Source organism: Neofelis nebulosa, chromosome 10, assembly GCF_028018385.1.
Source record: "Neofelis nebulosa isolate mNeoNeb1 chromosome 10, mNeoNeb1.pri, whole genome shotgun sequence".
In the NCBI taxonomy this organism is placed as follows: domain Eukaryota; kingdom Metazoa; phylum Chordata; class Mammalia; order Carnivora; family Felidae; genus Neofelis; species Neofelis nebulosa.
The window spans coordinates 6,159,007-6,174,682 of record NC_080791.1 but is presented as its reverse complement, the minus strand read 5'-3'; the positions used below and the strand labels follow the sequence as shown (position 1 = coordinate 6,174,682).

Sequence of the window (15,676 nt, the reverse complement as noted above, 5' to 3'; positions counted from 1 at the left end):
CGTGTCATCAAGAGTATAATGGCTTGTAATGAGCAAACCAATCTTTTTTCTCAGTTGCATTGCCATTCGTATATATTTGTTTGTTAAAACGTTTACTTTTTGATGATGGAGGTAAGCCTCCAAGTGAAAAGTTGTTGAAAAATACAGAAACGGTTTCACTTACCTTACTTTTTGAATCCCTCAGTGATGTTTCTGTAGAAGTGACAATAAAAAAGCCATGAAAAAATGACCATTTACAAGGGGCTTAAAATTACTAAAAACAGGGGTACCTGGGTGGCTCAGTCACTTAAGTGTCTAACTCTGGATTTTGGCTCAGGTCATGGTCTCATGGTCACGACAGTGAGCCCCGTAACGAGCTCTGTGCTGGGCACGGAGCCTGCTTGGGATTCTCTCTCTCTCCCTCTCCCTCTGCCCCTCCCCTGTGCGTGTGTGCGTGCTCTCCCTCTCTCTCTCCCTCTCTATCAGAAGAAATTGCCATACACAAATATAACGTGCTGCACCCACAATCCCATCAAGCTTACATTTTGCTCACTTCTTTGTTTCATACTTACCGATTTTCATGGTTCTAGAAGCCCCAGGCTTGGTACTGTAACAGATCCGTTGCAGTTCACATCTTCCAGTCAGCTTCCTCATTACAAATTTTAGGCAGCGCCACAAAAATTTACAGTAAAAATACAGGCACACCTGGAACAACATTCTGTCAAAGACAAAAGACAGCACCCTTCCAATAGAACTCTGGAAGAGAATGGAAAGCGGCCACCACCAGCAGGAAAAGCCCAGAAAAAAAATCAACCATTAGACTTCTGGGTTTGCAGTCATATTCATTTCCCTGCTCCCGTGTTATTGTACTTGGCACAGCTACAAAACCCATTTTGGGGAGGGAAGCCCACTGTCTGTGAGGATGCACGTACTATGACTGCAGGCAACTCTAGAAGGCCCTATATTCTGGTTGAATTTGATATTCCAAACACCGAGGGGGACACACAGCCAAGAATCCTTTCTTTTCTTACCTTTGCCTAGAAACCTCATGAAAACGAATCAGTACCATGTAAACAGTACGTCTGTGTTTTGGAGTTGCCTCTCCCGTAGCCACGGGGAAGAACGAGCCATGGCTGAACTCGCCTCCTGCCGCTGTAGACAGCCCCTCAGCTGGCCCTGCTCCAGGTGCAGCCCCTCCTTAGTGCCTGCTTTGACTCTTCCCTCGCTCTCATTCTTTCCCCCGCCTGTCTGCTTTCCATTAGGCGCCGTTGTCCCCCTTGAGGACTCGGTTGTGTGCCACCTGTCTTCTCTGCTGCCGCTTCTCGCACTCGTCAGAAGGCAAGTTCATTGAACAAGTAGGGTGACCTTCAGTTCGTCAGCCTTCTCTGATTTAAACCTTCCCCTGACTCCACCTCTTGACAAGCTTGTTCTTGGCTCCCGTTAAACAAAGTTTGCCTTAGAGCAGCCCAGTAATTCCTCAACAAACCAGGAAGTATCTAGTCACCAATCGTGTCCTTACATCTCTGGCACATGTGGACTTGTGTTTTATGCTGACTTTTATTTTTAACTTTTTTAAATGTTTATTTTTTGACACAGAGAGTGAGAGTGAGACAGAGTGTGAATAGTGTAGGGGCAGAGAGAGAGGGAGACAGAATCTGAAGCAGGCTCCAGGCTCTGAGCTGTCACCACAGAGCCTCATGTGGGGCTCGAACTCACGAACCACGAGATCATGACCTGAGATGGAGCTGGACGTTTAACCAGCTGAGCCACCCAGGCGCCCCTTATTTTATTTTTAATATGTGAATATCTACTACTTCATGACACTGTTTAGAGTCTCAACATGACTCAAGCTACAGAGGTAAAGAGGACTTCTCGTCCAGGAACTTATATTCAATCTATGTCTGCATACCGCGCATTCCTAGGAGGCAGAATTATTTATAGAACTTCCTGTCAGTGTCATTTCTAAAAGTTGTTTCTTTTTCTCAAATGTTCACTGATTCCCTTCAGCCCTACCCTAAGGTGATCCAGGGTCACGCAGGTGAATGAGAGTTGTTAACTAGTAGCCTTAGTGATGTGATCCATCCGTGAATATGAACCGTCACCTTGATTGTGTTCCTATGCTTAATTGCTCTGGCTCTAATGTCTTGAACAGCCTGTGTTAAAAATAAAAATTCTAGTAGGCTAATGTGTACAAGGGCTTGGAATCTGTATCATATAAATGCATAGGGAATGGAGGAAACGGTAAGTAACCAAACTGCTACAGTAAGACAACACAATGGAATCCTTTGTAGGTAATGGAATTATGTTCTAGGATATCAAATAACGTGAGAAAATGTCATAATATGCTTACAAATAGGAAAAATTAGGAAGAGACATACATGAAATGATCGACTTTATGTTTTAGAAAACTCTAATGCTGGGGTACCTGGGTGGCTCGGTCAGTTAAGTGTCTGACTCTTGATCTCGGCTCAGGTCATGATCTCATGGTTTGGGAGTTCTAGCCCTGTATTACTGGGCTCTGTGTTGATCCCAAGCCTGCTTGGGATTCTGTCTCTCCTTCTCTCTGCCCCTCTCCTGCTTGTGCTCTCTCTCAAATAAATAAACTTTAAAAAGTCAAAAAAAAATGGAAACTGTTAAAAAAAAATCTAATGGTGATGTCTGAACAAGGAGAAAAAGACACTGGATACACACAGATGTTAACAGTGGTATTAATGGGTAAAGGAATTATGAGTACTTTTGACTTTCGATTTTCACTAAGTATATTTTCATTTTTTGTATCAGTACATTTTATTTTATTTAATAAAAAAGGCAATAACAATTAAAATGTATAAATGATCACCAAAAGCCATTACAAGAGTGTATATAAGATTTCTACGTGAAGTCAGTTAGCTTGTGCTGAAAGATAAAAAAATGGATTTACTACCTTTTAAAGTCTGAAATTCATCTGTTTTAGTCACATACATCCTAAGATCTATTATGATTTAAAAAAAAAAAAAGGTAACCTAAATATAACTTTAGTGGAACATCTTAATTAGATGCATGAGAAATTTTATGAAACTTGAGCTTTCTCTCGGAAAAAAAATTTCCGTTTTTCCAACTACTAGATAGCTATGCCAGCAGAGAGGATTGAGCAGTATCTTTGTCAGCTGGTGATGGGCCAGCTGGTATTGCTGTTACTGGTGGGCTTTATTCCTGTGACGAAGTCGAGGATAAAAGCTTCCCGTGACCGGTCCTTCTGGGGCCCAGGGAGCTTGCTTACAGCACGTGGGCCGGCTCCTCAGATGAAGCCTCGTAGTCCGCGAGCCAGGACTCCATGACAGTCGGGTTCTTGGGGACAAAGGCTTCTGATCAGTCAGGGGTACCTTTGTATTTACTCTGCTTAGGGTACGAGGCACCAGACCATTTTATAGCTCAAATTAAACTAGAAAGTTTCCCTCATACAACGTCTCCATCAGATCCATACAGAGACGTGGCTTGAGGCCTAGCCCTGTCCTCGGAGGGGCAGGAGGTGTCCACGTGGACAGTGGCATCTAGCCCATCTGTAATTTCTCCCGCTGCCTCCTTGCCCATGAGAAGAAAACGCCTGGGGAAGTGTTTTGCATTAAGACAGTCTTACATAAAAGGAGAGAAAAGACATCATGTTCTGTTTGCTCTGATCTTTTCTGTTTCCAGCTCCCCTGAGGCTCACACTGTCAAAGACAGGGAGACCCGTCGTAGTCGGAGAGCTCCAGCGACGGGCTGGCGATGCTGCCTCATGTGTCAGGGCTCGGCACTCTCTGGGGTCTGTCACATCCCTCTCACGCAGCCACACAACCAGTGTCACAGGTTGTGAAAGAGAAATGCCCACTTCCATCACGGAGTGAAATTTATACACTGCTTCTTTACCTTTTTGTAATTTCTAGGCCAGGAGTCCTGATAATTATATTATTTATTAAGAATATATTTTAGCTCTTTTCCTAATGGGCCCAGACACCCATAAGTATCTCATTAAAAGGCCAGCTTGCTGTGCTAGCACTGTATATTTTCTTGCTCTGCTATCTACATACTGTATATTTTTTCAAGCCAGATCATTAGATCAAACAGTATTTTGACAGATATAATGTATTTTGTAATTAGATCATAAACCTAAGGCAGAGATTTCAGAGATGGAAATGCCAGTGGTGCCTTTTACTTTGGAAGCCTCGTTTTGATGGCAGACACCACATCCAGCTTGTTTCTGCGAGAAAGGACCAGATCAGCAAAGCTTCCGTAGGATGACTGTTCTTCACCATCAGCTGTTGTCAGGGGCTCACTTTTTAAACCTATTTTTGGACCTATTGAAGTCCCTAAATCATAAAGTTGATGAAAAAACTCCTGACGGTCCAGGGAGAATAAACATAATTAAATATTTTGGGAGAATGTTCATAAGTTCATTTGGCATGTGTACCCTGAAAAGGAAGAAGTTAACAAATGCATCTTTAAATGCTTTTTAAGTCCACCAGTGGCTGGTTTAGGAGAAAAGAAAGGAAGTTCTGTTCCTACTCTTTGAATGAGAATTACAGCCACACCCTCTCCACCATCCGAACTCTATATTCAGGGGCTTTATAATTCTGCTTGTTTTTTTTTCCCTCCTGGCCTAAATCATCAAAATGAGAAGCTTAATTTTAGGTAGGGGAGTCTTTCGCTTTTTTTCTTCATAACGCTAGACTTTGTTTTCTTACTTGTGATGGAAGATTCTCAACTTACTACTGAAAGGATCTACTACCTTTTGTAGGAACAGCCACAAAATTCTCAAGACTACTGGAAGAAAATCCAGATTAAAACGAGCCCCTGTTTTAATAGCCACATGCATAGACAGCAGTTTTTGTATTTGATCCCATTGTTTCTTTTTTTAATCACAGCATTTTGAGAGTGTTCCAGAAGGACTTACTGTGGCTTCCTAACTAACATCAATGTGTTGCACAAGCACTGGGAAAAGCTGATTTAATAATAAGAACTCCTTACACATGTTTCATTTCCAATATTTTCTATTACAACCATTTATTAGTATGCTCTAGAGTGACGTTTATGGTTGAGGTCACAGCGGTGTTTTTCCACAAGCCAATTATGGCCGCTTTTATTATTTCACATTCATTCCCTAGCTTGAGCCAGAATAGCCATCCAAAGTAAGTTATTCAAAATGGATCATATCTCTAACACCAGATAAAAGAGAGCTCCTGTCTTGTGGTGCTTTGTTAGAGGAATGCACTCAGCAGGGATGGGACCATTGAAGCAGGACAATCACCTAGAACCACGGAGCCCCGGCCTGCGGGCTGAGGGGGTGCGGGTACCTGTGGTGCAACACTACGCCATCATCTTAAGTTTGTGACTGACGTCTTCTTTTGGAATAATAAGAGAAAAGTGGCTTATTTTGAACAGTTTCAATGAGTTTGCTAATGAAAGTTAATTCTTGCTTGAAGAAATCCTGTAATAAATAAGAAGTACACTACTGGTGAGGAAGGACACATAAAATAATCACAGTTCTTGATTCAAACCATAGTTGCCTAAACAAAACACTTTTCATCTGAACGGCCATAGAGAACAACAAACCGCTCAATGTTTCCAACATTTCATTCATTTTCTAAAACGATGTTTGAAAAATTTTAGAAAAGGGGCGCCTGGGTGGCTCAGTCGGTTAAGCGTCCGACTTCGGCTCAGTTCATAATCCCACAGTCCCGTGAGTTCAAGCCCCGCGTCGGGCTCTGTGCTGACAGCTCGGAACCTGGAGCCTGTTTCAGATTCTGTGTCTCCCTGTCTCTGACCCTCCCTTGTTCATGCTCTGTCTCTCTCTGTCTCAAAAATAAATAAACATTAAAAAAAAAAGAAAAATTTTAGAAAAAAATATTCTATTGAGGTTCCCAACTAGGGCTACTGGCAATCAATTGGGAATTAACTTGTCAATAGGGGTTTGGCCTAGTAAATGGGCCCCTCTCTACAATGAGCTTCCTAGTAGCAAGAGAAACTGGAGTAGACTTGATGCATGAACTGGTAATAGTAAATCACAAAGAAACTATTTGTGGGCCCTGAGAAGAACAAGAATAATTCCCCGCCTTGAACAGCGGTGAGACCCACCGCTCCGTCTGGCAGGTGGGTCCCCTGGTCTTTTCCATCATTATTTATCTGAAGAGATAACACTGCCTTTGAAAAGTAGTGGGTATAAACTTATCATGGATTGGCACTATTTCAAATTCTGTTGCTACAGCAAAGGGCACTGTTTTTACTTTCCAGGGAAATTTTATCTGAGGGCGTAGAGACCAAGAGCGGACAGAGGGATAACTAAAACAATAAATACTGGGGCGCCTGGGTGGCTCAGTCGATTAAGCGGCCGATTTCTGCTCAGGTCACGATCTCGCGGTTTGTGAGTTCGAGCCCCGCGTCGGGCTCTGTGCTGACGGCTGGGAGCCTGGAGCCTGCTTCGGATTCTGTGTCTCCCTCTCTCTCTGCCCCTCCCCCGCTCATGCTCTGTCTCTCTCTGTCTCAAAAATAAATATTTAAAAAAATGAAAACAATAAATAATGGCTTATCCTTTTTTCATTTCAAAGAAAAGGAGGCATGGGCTTATCTTGATTTATTGATGACTCACTACTCTATAAAAATTTGATGCTTAAATACATACATTTTATAAAACTTATTTATTTTTTTTATAAAACTTATTTTTAAGATTCAGATTTTTTGTTTTTCTGTTTGGAGAATACTTATATTGACTTATTTATAAGGCAGTCAACAAACACATTATACTCTGACATTTAAAAAGCATTTTTAAAAAGAAACTAAAAAGACTACTTAAACATAATCTCAAATATAAACTTTTATTGTAGATAAAAATATTTTAAAGAGAACGAAAAGTAAATCTATAAATAAAAGAAAGTCATCATCCATAATAGGCCTCAAAATGTTCTAGAGGGGAGAAGGAGTGGGCCTGTTACTGTTATGGATTCACTGCATAAGAGAATTTTTAAAAATGTGTAGTAACCGTCAGGAGCAGGGTAGAGGATGTTCTCAGTATTATGAATAAATTAATTTCTGTTGAGTTAAAGACCTAGAGTAGTTACAGGAAAGAGACTGGAAATGAATCGGTGGGGGGAAAAATGACAGATGGTCACTGAAAGGTAGTTTACAGATACAAAACGAGAAGACAGGCTGTGAAGGACAGGACAGGGCGTGGCAGGGGGAAGAAGGGAATGTGAGTCAAGAGCTTAGTTTCACTGCAAATCACATGCCATCCCTGTCCACAAAGAACTTACAGTCTGGTAAGGAATATGACCGTAAAAACAAGAACAGTGTGACAGTCCTCTCCAAGAAAGGGCCTAGCACATTCTCCCTAGCAAGTGGTAGGTTCCTTTAGAGCAGAGGCCACCTCGTGTTTCCTGTCATATCCCCCACAATGCCTCACCACAGGCACACATGAGGACTCTGCAGAAATGATGAGAAACAGCTTTGAGGTCAGGCGGGCCTCGTTCAAATATCTGTGTGCCCCTGGATGAGGTACTTCACCTTGCGAAGCCTTCTTGCCCTGCTCTCTACTATGGGATAGCGATTCGTACTTTATTACAATTGTAATAAAGAGAAAGTAAGAATTAAAAATGTGGTACAGTACTGGAATTATTAGCAGTATGTGCTCACTAAATGAATCAGTGGACGGAGATACTAATCAAGTGTGAATGACTTAAAAAACCAATTTACAGTATTTTTTGCTAATTGGGAGCCTTAATTTACCTAATGACGGCAGCAAAATACTCTTTGTTCCCCTCAGTTGCTTTACAGTCAGGACTTGGGTGTAACTTTGTTTTGTTTCTCAAAAGTTCTCCCAAGAAGGTGGGAGTGTGACGAATACATTCCCTGTCTTCTGCCCAAGGAAGGAAGGTACGCAGTGAAGTCCACAGCCAAGAAAGTGAGACCCTGAGGCTGGGATAGTTGGAAGCAATCATTTATATGGGGTGACTTAAAAGATTCCCTTGGGGCGCCTGGGTGGCTCAGCATCTGACTCTTGATTTCAGCTTAGGTCATGATCCCACAGTTGCTGAGATTGAGCACCACATTGGGCTCTGTGCTGGCAGCATGGAGCCTGCTTGGGATTCTCTCTCTTCCTCTCTCTCTGCCCCTCCTCCCCTCAAAATAAATAAACTTAAAAGATTCGCTTTATTAGAAAATTTCAAAATTAATACTGTTCTGATTACTGTAAAAAACATAATTTCAGTAAGCCATCCCTGTTAATAAAATATGTAAACTAAACCCTAAGCCTCAGTTCTGTTTGGGGCTCAAAAAGTGCCCCCTCTTTTTCTGATCACACATAAACACACTTTCTTCTCCCTTTTATCTTTGTATTTTTTTAATGCAGACCATGGCTAAAAGTCACTGAGTGACCACGGGCTACTTATCCATTATCCTGTATCTACTCTTACTTTAATTTAAAATACACCCTTCATCTTGCTATACTAATCCTGGAGCATTTATTTCTAACATATAATATTTTTTTAATCTAATATTTTCTCCACTCTGTATTGCTCTAAGTGGTACACCATTAATAGATCCGATTGCAGCAGTGAGCTAGAAAGAGTGGAGTTGGGTACCATGTAACTTATATGTGGATTAAAATCCATTTTTTCCACAGCTCGGTTGAAGATTAACCTCGTTTCTTCTGGAGCTATAGCTGAAGTGTTTCATTCTAGAACAACTCAGAGGTTGACAGATTCACCACTCTGTGGGCTTTTAAATAATGCTGGATTCTTCTCAGAATCAGTTCCTTATTCTGCATAATGTATTGCTGAGCTCAGGAATAAATGCCTAATTTGTTCAGGCTATGCTTACATAACCTCTTTGGTTCAAGTGAAAAGATTGTCAAAATTGCCCCACGTCTGTGGGAAGGGACTACAGTGGGGAGAAAAGGCAATCTAAATGACCCGATAGGGTTTGCAATTCAGGGTTATTACTCCTTGCCCTGTTGCCCTTCCAGATTCCATAAACACCAACGTATAATGAATACACACACATTATAACTTACTAAGAAGCATTAAAAACACAAACGAAGGTCAAAAGCAACGATCAACTAAGGACAGCAGTGATCGAGTTTCCTTTTATGACTTCAAAACCAAAGGTCAATGAAAATCCTCAAGTTTCTTTCTTGATACGTAATCTGTTACCCTAGCTTCAGTGTCATATAAATAATTGATATCAAGTAATACGTATAAAATATGTGTCCCGTTAAAAGAGAAGAATTTAGATCAGAACACCTAAGTGACTGGGACATGCCAGTTCTGTTATTCTTGGCACTGGCCTGTGTGAAGTTACAGCAGATTCTTACCACGCCACATCTCAATCTCAAACACAAAGTAATTGTAAGATACTCCAGTCTCTCCTAAACCCAGTGTTGCAGCTGTTCAGCTTAAGAGAAAACTAACAGAAACAAGTGCTACCATTTCTCCCGAAATGGCTGGTTTTGAGGCTGCTCAAGTTTTTCTAAAGTAAGAGCCTGAAGAGGAAATCCTACTAGTACTGTAAGTCTTGCCACAGACGTCATCACTATCATCTCCCCCTTTGCAAAAGGAGCTCCTGACCTCTCAGCTCTGTGTAACACGAAAGCTTTCTACTACGAGAAGACACCATGTTTACATTCGGGAGGGATTCCTAAATACCAATTTTTCGTGAATGTGTAAACAGGTGGGTTAATTCCCATGGCAACCAAAACCATGTCAGGTCAGTGCTCTGCTGGCCAATGTCCTAGTGTTTTTCCAAGTACTGTCCTTTTGCACAGCTGAGATACACAGGCTGAGGACTATTCTGTACAGTCAGTCGAAACCTAATGCCTGTAAACGGTTTAATAGTGACCTCCTGAGAGCTTTCATACTTCTAAGACCCCACCAAAACAGTGAGTTGCACACAAAGGGATGTAGGTGTTCCAGACACAGTGATGCAACCAAAATCAGTGAGGAAAAGAAAATCGTAAATGGCAGCCACTGAAAGAAACCATTTTCTCAAAGAATTAAGCCCACCAGGGGCCAGTATGTGTAATAGAGGTAGCCCATCTTGGGGAAAAGAAAATCTTCTGGAAAGTGTGTACTGCTTTCTAACTTTGGGGGCCAGAATAACTTTGGAGACTATTTTGTCATATTTTAATAAGATGTCAAATTTCTCTGGGAATTTCATTAGATTGTGAATGGCAGTTAAATACTCGTAAAAATAATTATAATCATAGGTCCAGCCAAATGGCTTTCAAAACAAAACAGTATCACCTCACAACGCACCAGCATATATGTTACTCTATACAGCACAATCTTGAGGGAACCAATGGTTAATGTAGATTTCAGAGGCATCAGGAGTCAGGAGGAACAAAAGCTTAGAATATATATATTTTTTTTAACCAAAAAGGAACATTTGAAAATGCCCGCATGGATGGCCAGCCAACCAAAATTTAAATTAAGGGATATTTAAAATTACTTTTCCTCAGGAAAATAATTCTATACAAATTATATTGATTACTTGGCTACTAATCCCTCAAACGTCATCCTAAATGCTTTAGAGACACATGGCATCCAGGTTGTCCAAAGCACACCTGCCCCAGGCTTTGACGCCTGTGCTGCCTTACAGTCTTGTGTCCCATCCTGCTGCTAAGTGCTCTGTCATATCTGTTTGCAGACAGGGTAGCAGAGGAACCTGTGACCAAATTATTCTTAGCCAAAATACAACACTGTTTGATGCAATCCTAAGAGACCTGGATATAGGATCACAAATGGTGAACAGGAATATTATACTAATTGGGAAGGAAGTTTCTCCATTTTAGAGAGCTCAACCAGGGAACCATAAATACTTACCGCAGGAAGTGCTTCATTGTGCCGGTTTTGATGAGGTGTTATCCACACTGTCCCCAAGGAGCTGCTTCCAAATTTGCCTTTGTCAGCGTAAGTGTCAGCTGTGGGAACAAATTTAATATATTTACTATTAATGGAGCTGGAAATCCCAAACCTGAGATTTCTGCTTACCATAGTAAGCAGACAGAAAGCACCCAGAACGTTATCAACCGAACTGCTCACATAGCAATCCAGTTTGGTGGATGGAGATCATGACCAAAGACTTTTACTTTGTAATGCCATAACTAGCCTTTCATTGTAAGTCCCTTGATGGGGAAATAATTAGTTTCATAAACAATCTCTTCAGTAGTAAGCTTTTCCTCTATTTTGGGTATTGTTCCTATATTTTTAAAATTTATCTTATTTTTACTTTTTTTTTAAGTAGGCTCCACGCCCAATGTGGGACTTGAACTCACAACCCTGAGTCGGGTGCTCTACTGACTGAGCCAGCCAGGTGTCCCTGTTCCTATATTCTGAAGAACAGTATTTGTAAGAAAAATAGAAATGAAATATCATATTATCCTAATTTTTTTAGAATAATATTATCCATAATTATCCTAATTTCCAGATATTTGGTAATCTTAAATCTGGAAGTTGTACTTCCAGAAGTACAACTTGAAAATAATTAGAAGCAACTGGTAATGTCTTTAAGCTAAAAATCAGATGTTAAAGAGCCAAGCCCTCCAAACAAATGAATCCTATGTCCCCGGCCCTGTTCTGCAATTTTTTTTTTTTTTTTTTTTTTTTTGCACTGTGAACAGAACCGTGAGATTTTCTATTTGTCTAGCCGTTTCCAGTTTCCAGTTTGCTTTCACGAAGTCTGCAGAGTATTGGTCTTCTTCCCCCCACAAGGAGGAAGCGCAGTTTCAAGTCGGGATGAGACAGAAAGGTACAGACCAGAGAAGAGAGTGGCTGGAAGCCACAGAGACAAGAGACGAGCAGAGCCCCAGCTGCCCCGGCCAGGCAGGCGAGGAGCTGAGTGTACAGATGGTGGCTGAGGGCGGAGACACAACGACCGGCCAGGACAGTCTGGGAATGTGGGCGGCTCAGACCGAAGATGAGCCAGGTTTTTCTTTAATACATATGCTTCTGTAGCTGTTCCATGAATGCTTGAAAAAAAAGTGTCTGCACATCAGCTTAAGATTGTGGTTGCTTCTGGGAGGGGAGGGCAGGGTTTAGGACTGGGGAAAAGGCCACTGGGGGAAAATGACCTTCAACTTCAAGTGTTTTATTTCTTAACATGGATCTGAGGTAAAACAAAGCAGAAAAACATTGGCTTATTTTGGGTGGTGGGAAGATACATTAGTCTTTGTGCTTTTTGTGGTTTCTAAAAATGGATCCAGTTTTTCTGAAAAATTGTTAGTACTTACCCAGAGCCCAGATCATGGGTGTGCATATAGTTTACAATAAAGGGAACCAGGGCTCCTTGGAGAAATGGCTGATTCTAGGGCTGGGGTAAGGAATATTCAAGATGAGCCTGAAATGTCTTGTGCCAGAAAGTAAGGGAGTGCTCAAAAGAAATCGAGGATATATCAAATAAACACAGGAGCCAACTGAAAAGCTCCCAATGGCCAAAGCTGGCACCACTTAAGTAACAAAATATTGGATTATTGCCCAAAGTATAAAATAAATACCCATGATTGCACACTGATATAAATAAATGACTGAATAACTAAGTTGGGGAGAATATGTAAATCTCTTGCACCAACGAATTCCAAATAATTTGTGTAGATACTCTGCCCTCAAGGAGGTGGAGCCTGTCAACCCCTTAAATGTAGGCAGGCCACAGTGACTCCTTGAGTACAAAATGGAAAGTTGGGGGGTAGGGGTGGGAGGGAATCAGTAACTTTGCACTAGAGAAACCTGACAAACACTACCTCAGCTAGGTGAGCAAGGTTAACATCATGGTGACAAGTCATGTTGACAGTATGTACCCTGAATACGATGCAACGAAAATGGCACTTTACCTCTGTGGTCTTCCTCCTCCAAACTTACAACCTGGTCTAATCATGCTAGAAACATCAAGTTCTTACTGAGGGATACTCCACAAAATACCCAACTAATACTCATCATAACTCCCAAGATCACCAAAAAGAAGGAAAGTCTGAGAGACTGTCATGGCCAAGGGGTACCGAAGGAGGCATGGCTAAGTGTAGTGTGGTATCCTGGATGGAATCTTGAAACAGAAAAAGGACATTAGGTTAAAAACTAAAGAAAGTGGGGGCACCTGGCTGGCTCAGACAGAAAAGCGTGTTATTCTCGATCTCAGGGTTGTGAGGTTGATCCCCATGTTGGGTATAGAGATTACTAAAAAGTGAATAAATGTAGGGGCTCCTAGCTGGCCCAGTCAGTTACGCTCTGACTTTGGCTGAGGTCGTGGTCTCACTGGTTTGTGAGTCAGTGAGTTTGAGCCCTGCGTCGGGCTCTGCACTGGTGGTGTGAGCCTGCTTGGGATTCTCTCCCTCACCCTCTCTCTCTCTCTCTCTCTGCCCCTTCCCCACTTGCACTCCCCCTCTTTCAAAATAAATAAATAACCTAAAAAAAACCCCAAAGGCATTAAGAAGGCTATGTTCTCTTCTGGAAGCTCTAGGAGAGAATCTGTCCCCTTGCCTTTAAAAAAAAAAAAAATGAATAAACTTAAAAAAAAAACCAAAAAACTCAGGAAATCTGAATAGCATGGCTTTAGTTAATAATTAGGTATTAATACTGGTTCATTAGTTGTGACAAATGGATCATACTAATGTAAGATGTTAACAATAGGGAATACTGGGTGCCAGTATAAGGGAACTCTGTACTATCCTCGTAACTTTTCTATAAATCTAATACCATACTAAAACTTAACAATATTAGTGCCAACTCCGCTCTAGACACAGAGTTAGGTACTAGGGATATAGGTGAACATGTGGGGCATGGGTTCCATCTTCCAGCCCCAATGGCCTTGAGGGAGGCAGAAGAGAAGACAATATAGAGAAACAAATAGGTACTTAACCACAATATTACAAGCAGAAATAGGTGCTGTGTTCGTGAGTATGAGAGATATCTACCTTAGATGGAGGGGTCAGGGGTTCTCCAGACAACACATGCAAAGTCCCAGAAGCAAGAGAATACACAATGTGTAGATGGGAATGTTCTATATGACCTGGTTGTGCTCGGTGAGAGGGACAGGTAAAAAGGGATGACAAGATACAGAAAGGCAAGAAAGTCTCAAATCATCGAAGGCTTTGTAAGCAATATTGAAGACATTCAAACCTTATCCCATGAGCAGTGGTGAACTATTGAAAGTTTTCAAACTGAGATGTGACACAATCAGACTTCTAGTTAAAAAAAAAATAGTATGGAGAATAAATTAGATTGTGGTAGAATTATAGATAGGGGCACCATTTAGAGGGTTGTTAACATTAAAGATAATAATGGTAGGATAAGGCAATGGACAGAGACAGAAATGTGATGATATTTGAGAGATATTTAGGAGGTAAAATCAAGAGGACTTTTGTTAATTTACTGATTAGGGAATATTAGTGAAAGAAAAGGAGTCATCAAACATTATGCCTATCTCTATGCGTAGAGAGTAGACTCACTAAGCGAAGAATTCTGGAGATGCAGATCTGAGGGTCTGGGTGTATTTAGGGGTCTTTGGGGCATTTTGAACTTGCAGGGTCAAGTGGTAGTGTGGATATATGTGGATCTGAAAGTCAAGAGAGAAATCCTGGTTGGAGACAAAGATTTGGGCTTCCTCAGCATATAGATGGTAATTAAAACCACAACCCAAAAGGAAATAAATAAATACTATATGCAACATCTGTTTCTTATAACAATAGTTCTTTGTCATTAAGGTAATATATTAGGATGGTCATACTACTAAAGAAATAAAGAATGAAATACATTTCAGAAAGGTTTTGTGAAAATAAAAATATATCCTTAAATGGTTTAATTTCAGTTATCTAGAGAACTGGTTTATCTAAAAAAATGTCATAAGGATGTGGGATAAGTGAAATATTATAATAATTCAGCTTCTATTCTCTACATAAGTCTTCCTGAATTTATCCATTTAAAAAAAACCCTTTTGAATTTTTATGTGCAAGCATCATGCTGGGTTAAGACAATATAGTTTAATGCTACAAGGGAGATTTACCACATAAGGGAAAATTCGCAAATATGGCAGCATGCGCATGCTGGTTAAGAGCACAAGTTTTGGCGACAGAGTTCATCTCTGGGATCTACCACTAACTAAATGACTTTAGATGATTTGTTTAACCTCTCCAGGGTTTAGTTTTCACCCTCTTAAGTGGGGCAAGAAATTAATAACTACCTTGTATGGTTGTACTAAGGATTGAATGAACCAAAGCGTGTAAGGTGCTTAGCACAGTGACAGGTATATTACATGCACTCAATGAGTTGGTACTCATTACTATTAATATTTTACTTATTATTTATCAAATTCTATTCAATGCTAATAAATTAAATATTTATTAAATTATCTTCTAAAGTAAAAGGTCATTTTGTCAAGTGAAGAATCACTGAAGGGACTTTTTAAATTTTATTTATTTTTTTATATTAAATATAATTATCAAATTGGTTTCCATACAACACCCAGTGCTCATCCCAACAGGTGCCCTCCTCAGTGCCCATCACCCACTTTTCCCTCTCCTTCACCTCCCATCAACCCTCAGTTTGTTCTCAGTATTTAAGAGTCTCTTATGGTTTGCCTCCCTCCCTCTCTTTAACTTTTTTTTCCCCTTCCCCTCCCCCATGGTCTTCTGTTAAGTTTCTCAGGATCCATGTATGAGTGAGAACGTATGGTATCTGTCTTTCTCTGCCTGACTTATTTCACTTAG

The 15,676-nt window shown here is 40.8% G+C and overlaps 1 protein-coding gene across 2 annotated transcripts in view; it reads right to left on the bottom strand.

Annotated features, from left to right (window-relative positions):
• Positions 1-15,676, bottom strand: part of ELMOD1 (ELMO domain containing 1) — a 66,266-nt gene that overhangs the window by 27,860 nt on the left and 22,730 nt on the right. The window contains exons 2-4 of one of the 2 annotated variants that reach the window (XM_058686651.1): positions 10,806-10,903; positions 552-697; positions 164-192 (exon numbers count right to left, since the gene is read on the bottom strand). In XM_058686651.1, the coding sequence (XP_058542634.1) occupies positions 164-192; positions 552-697; positions 10,806-10,822 (192 nt within the window). In that variant the 5' untranslated portion in view covers positions 10,823-10,903. Of the gene's footprint in view, positions 1-163; positions 193-551; positions 736-10,805; positions 10,904-15,676 lie in introns of those variants that run through there. The other variant, XM_058686650.1, reaches the window with a different exon arrangement.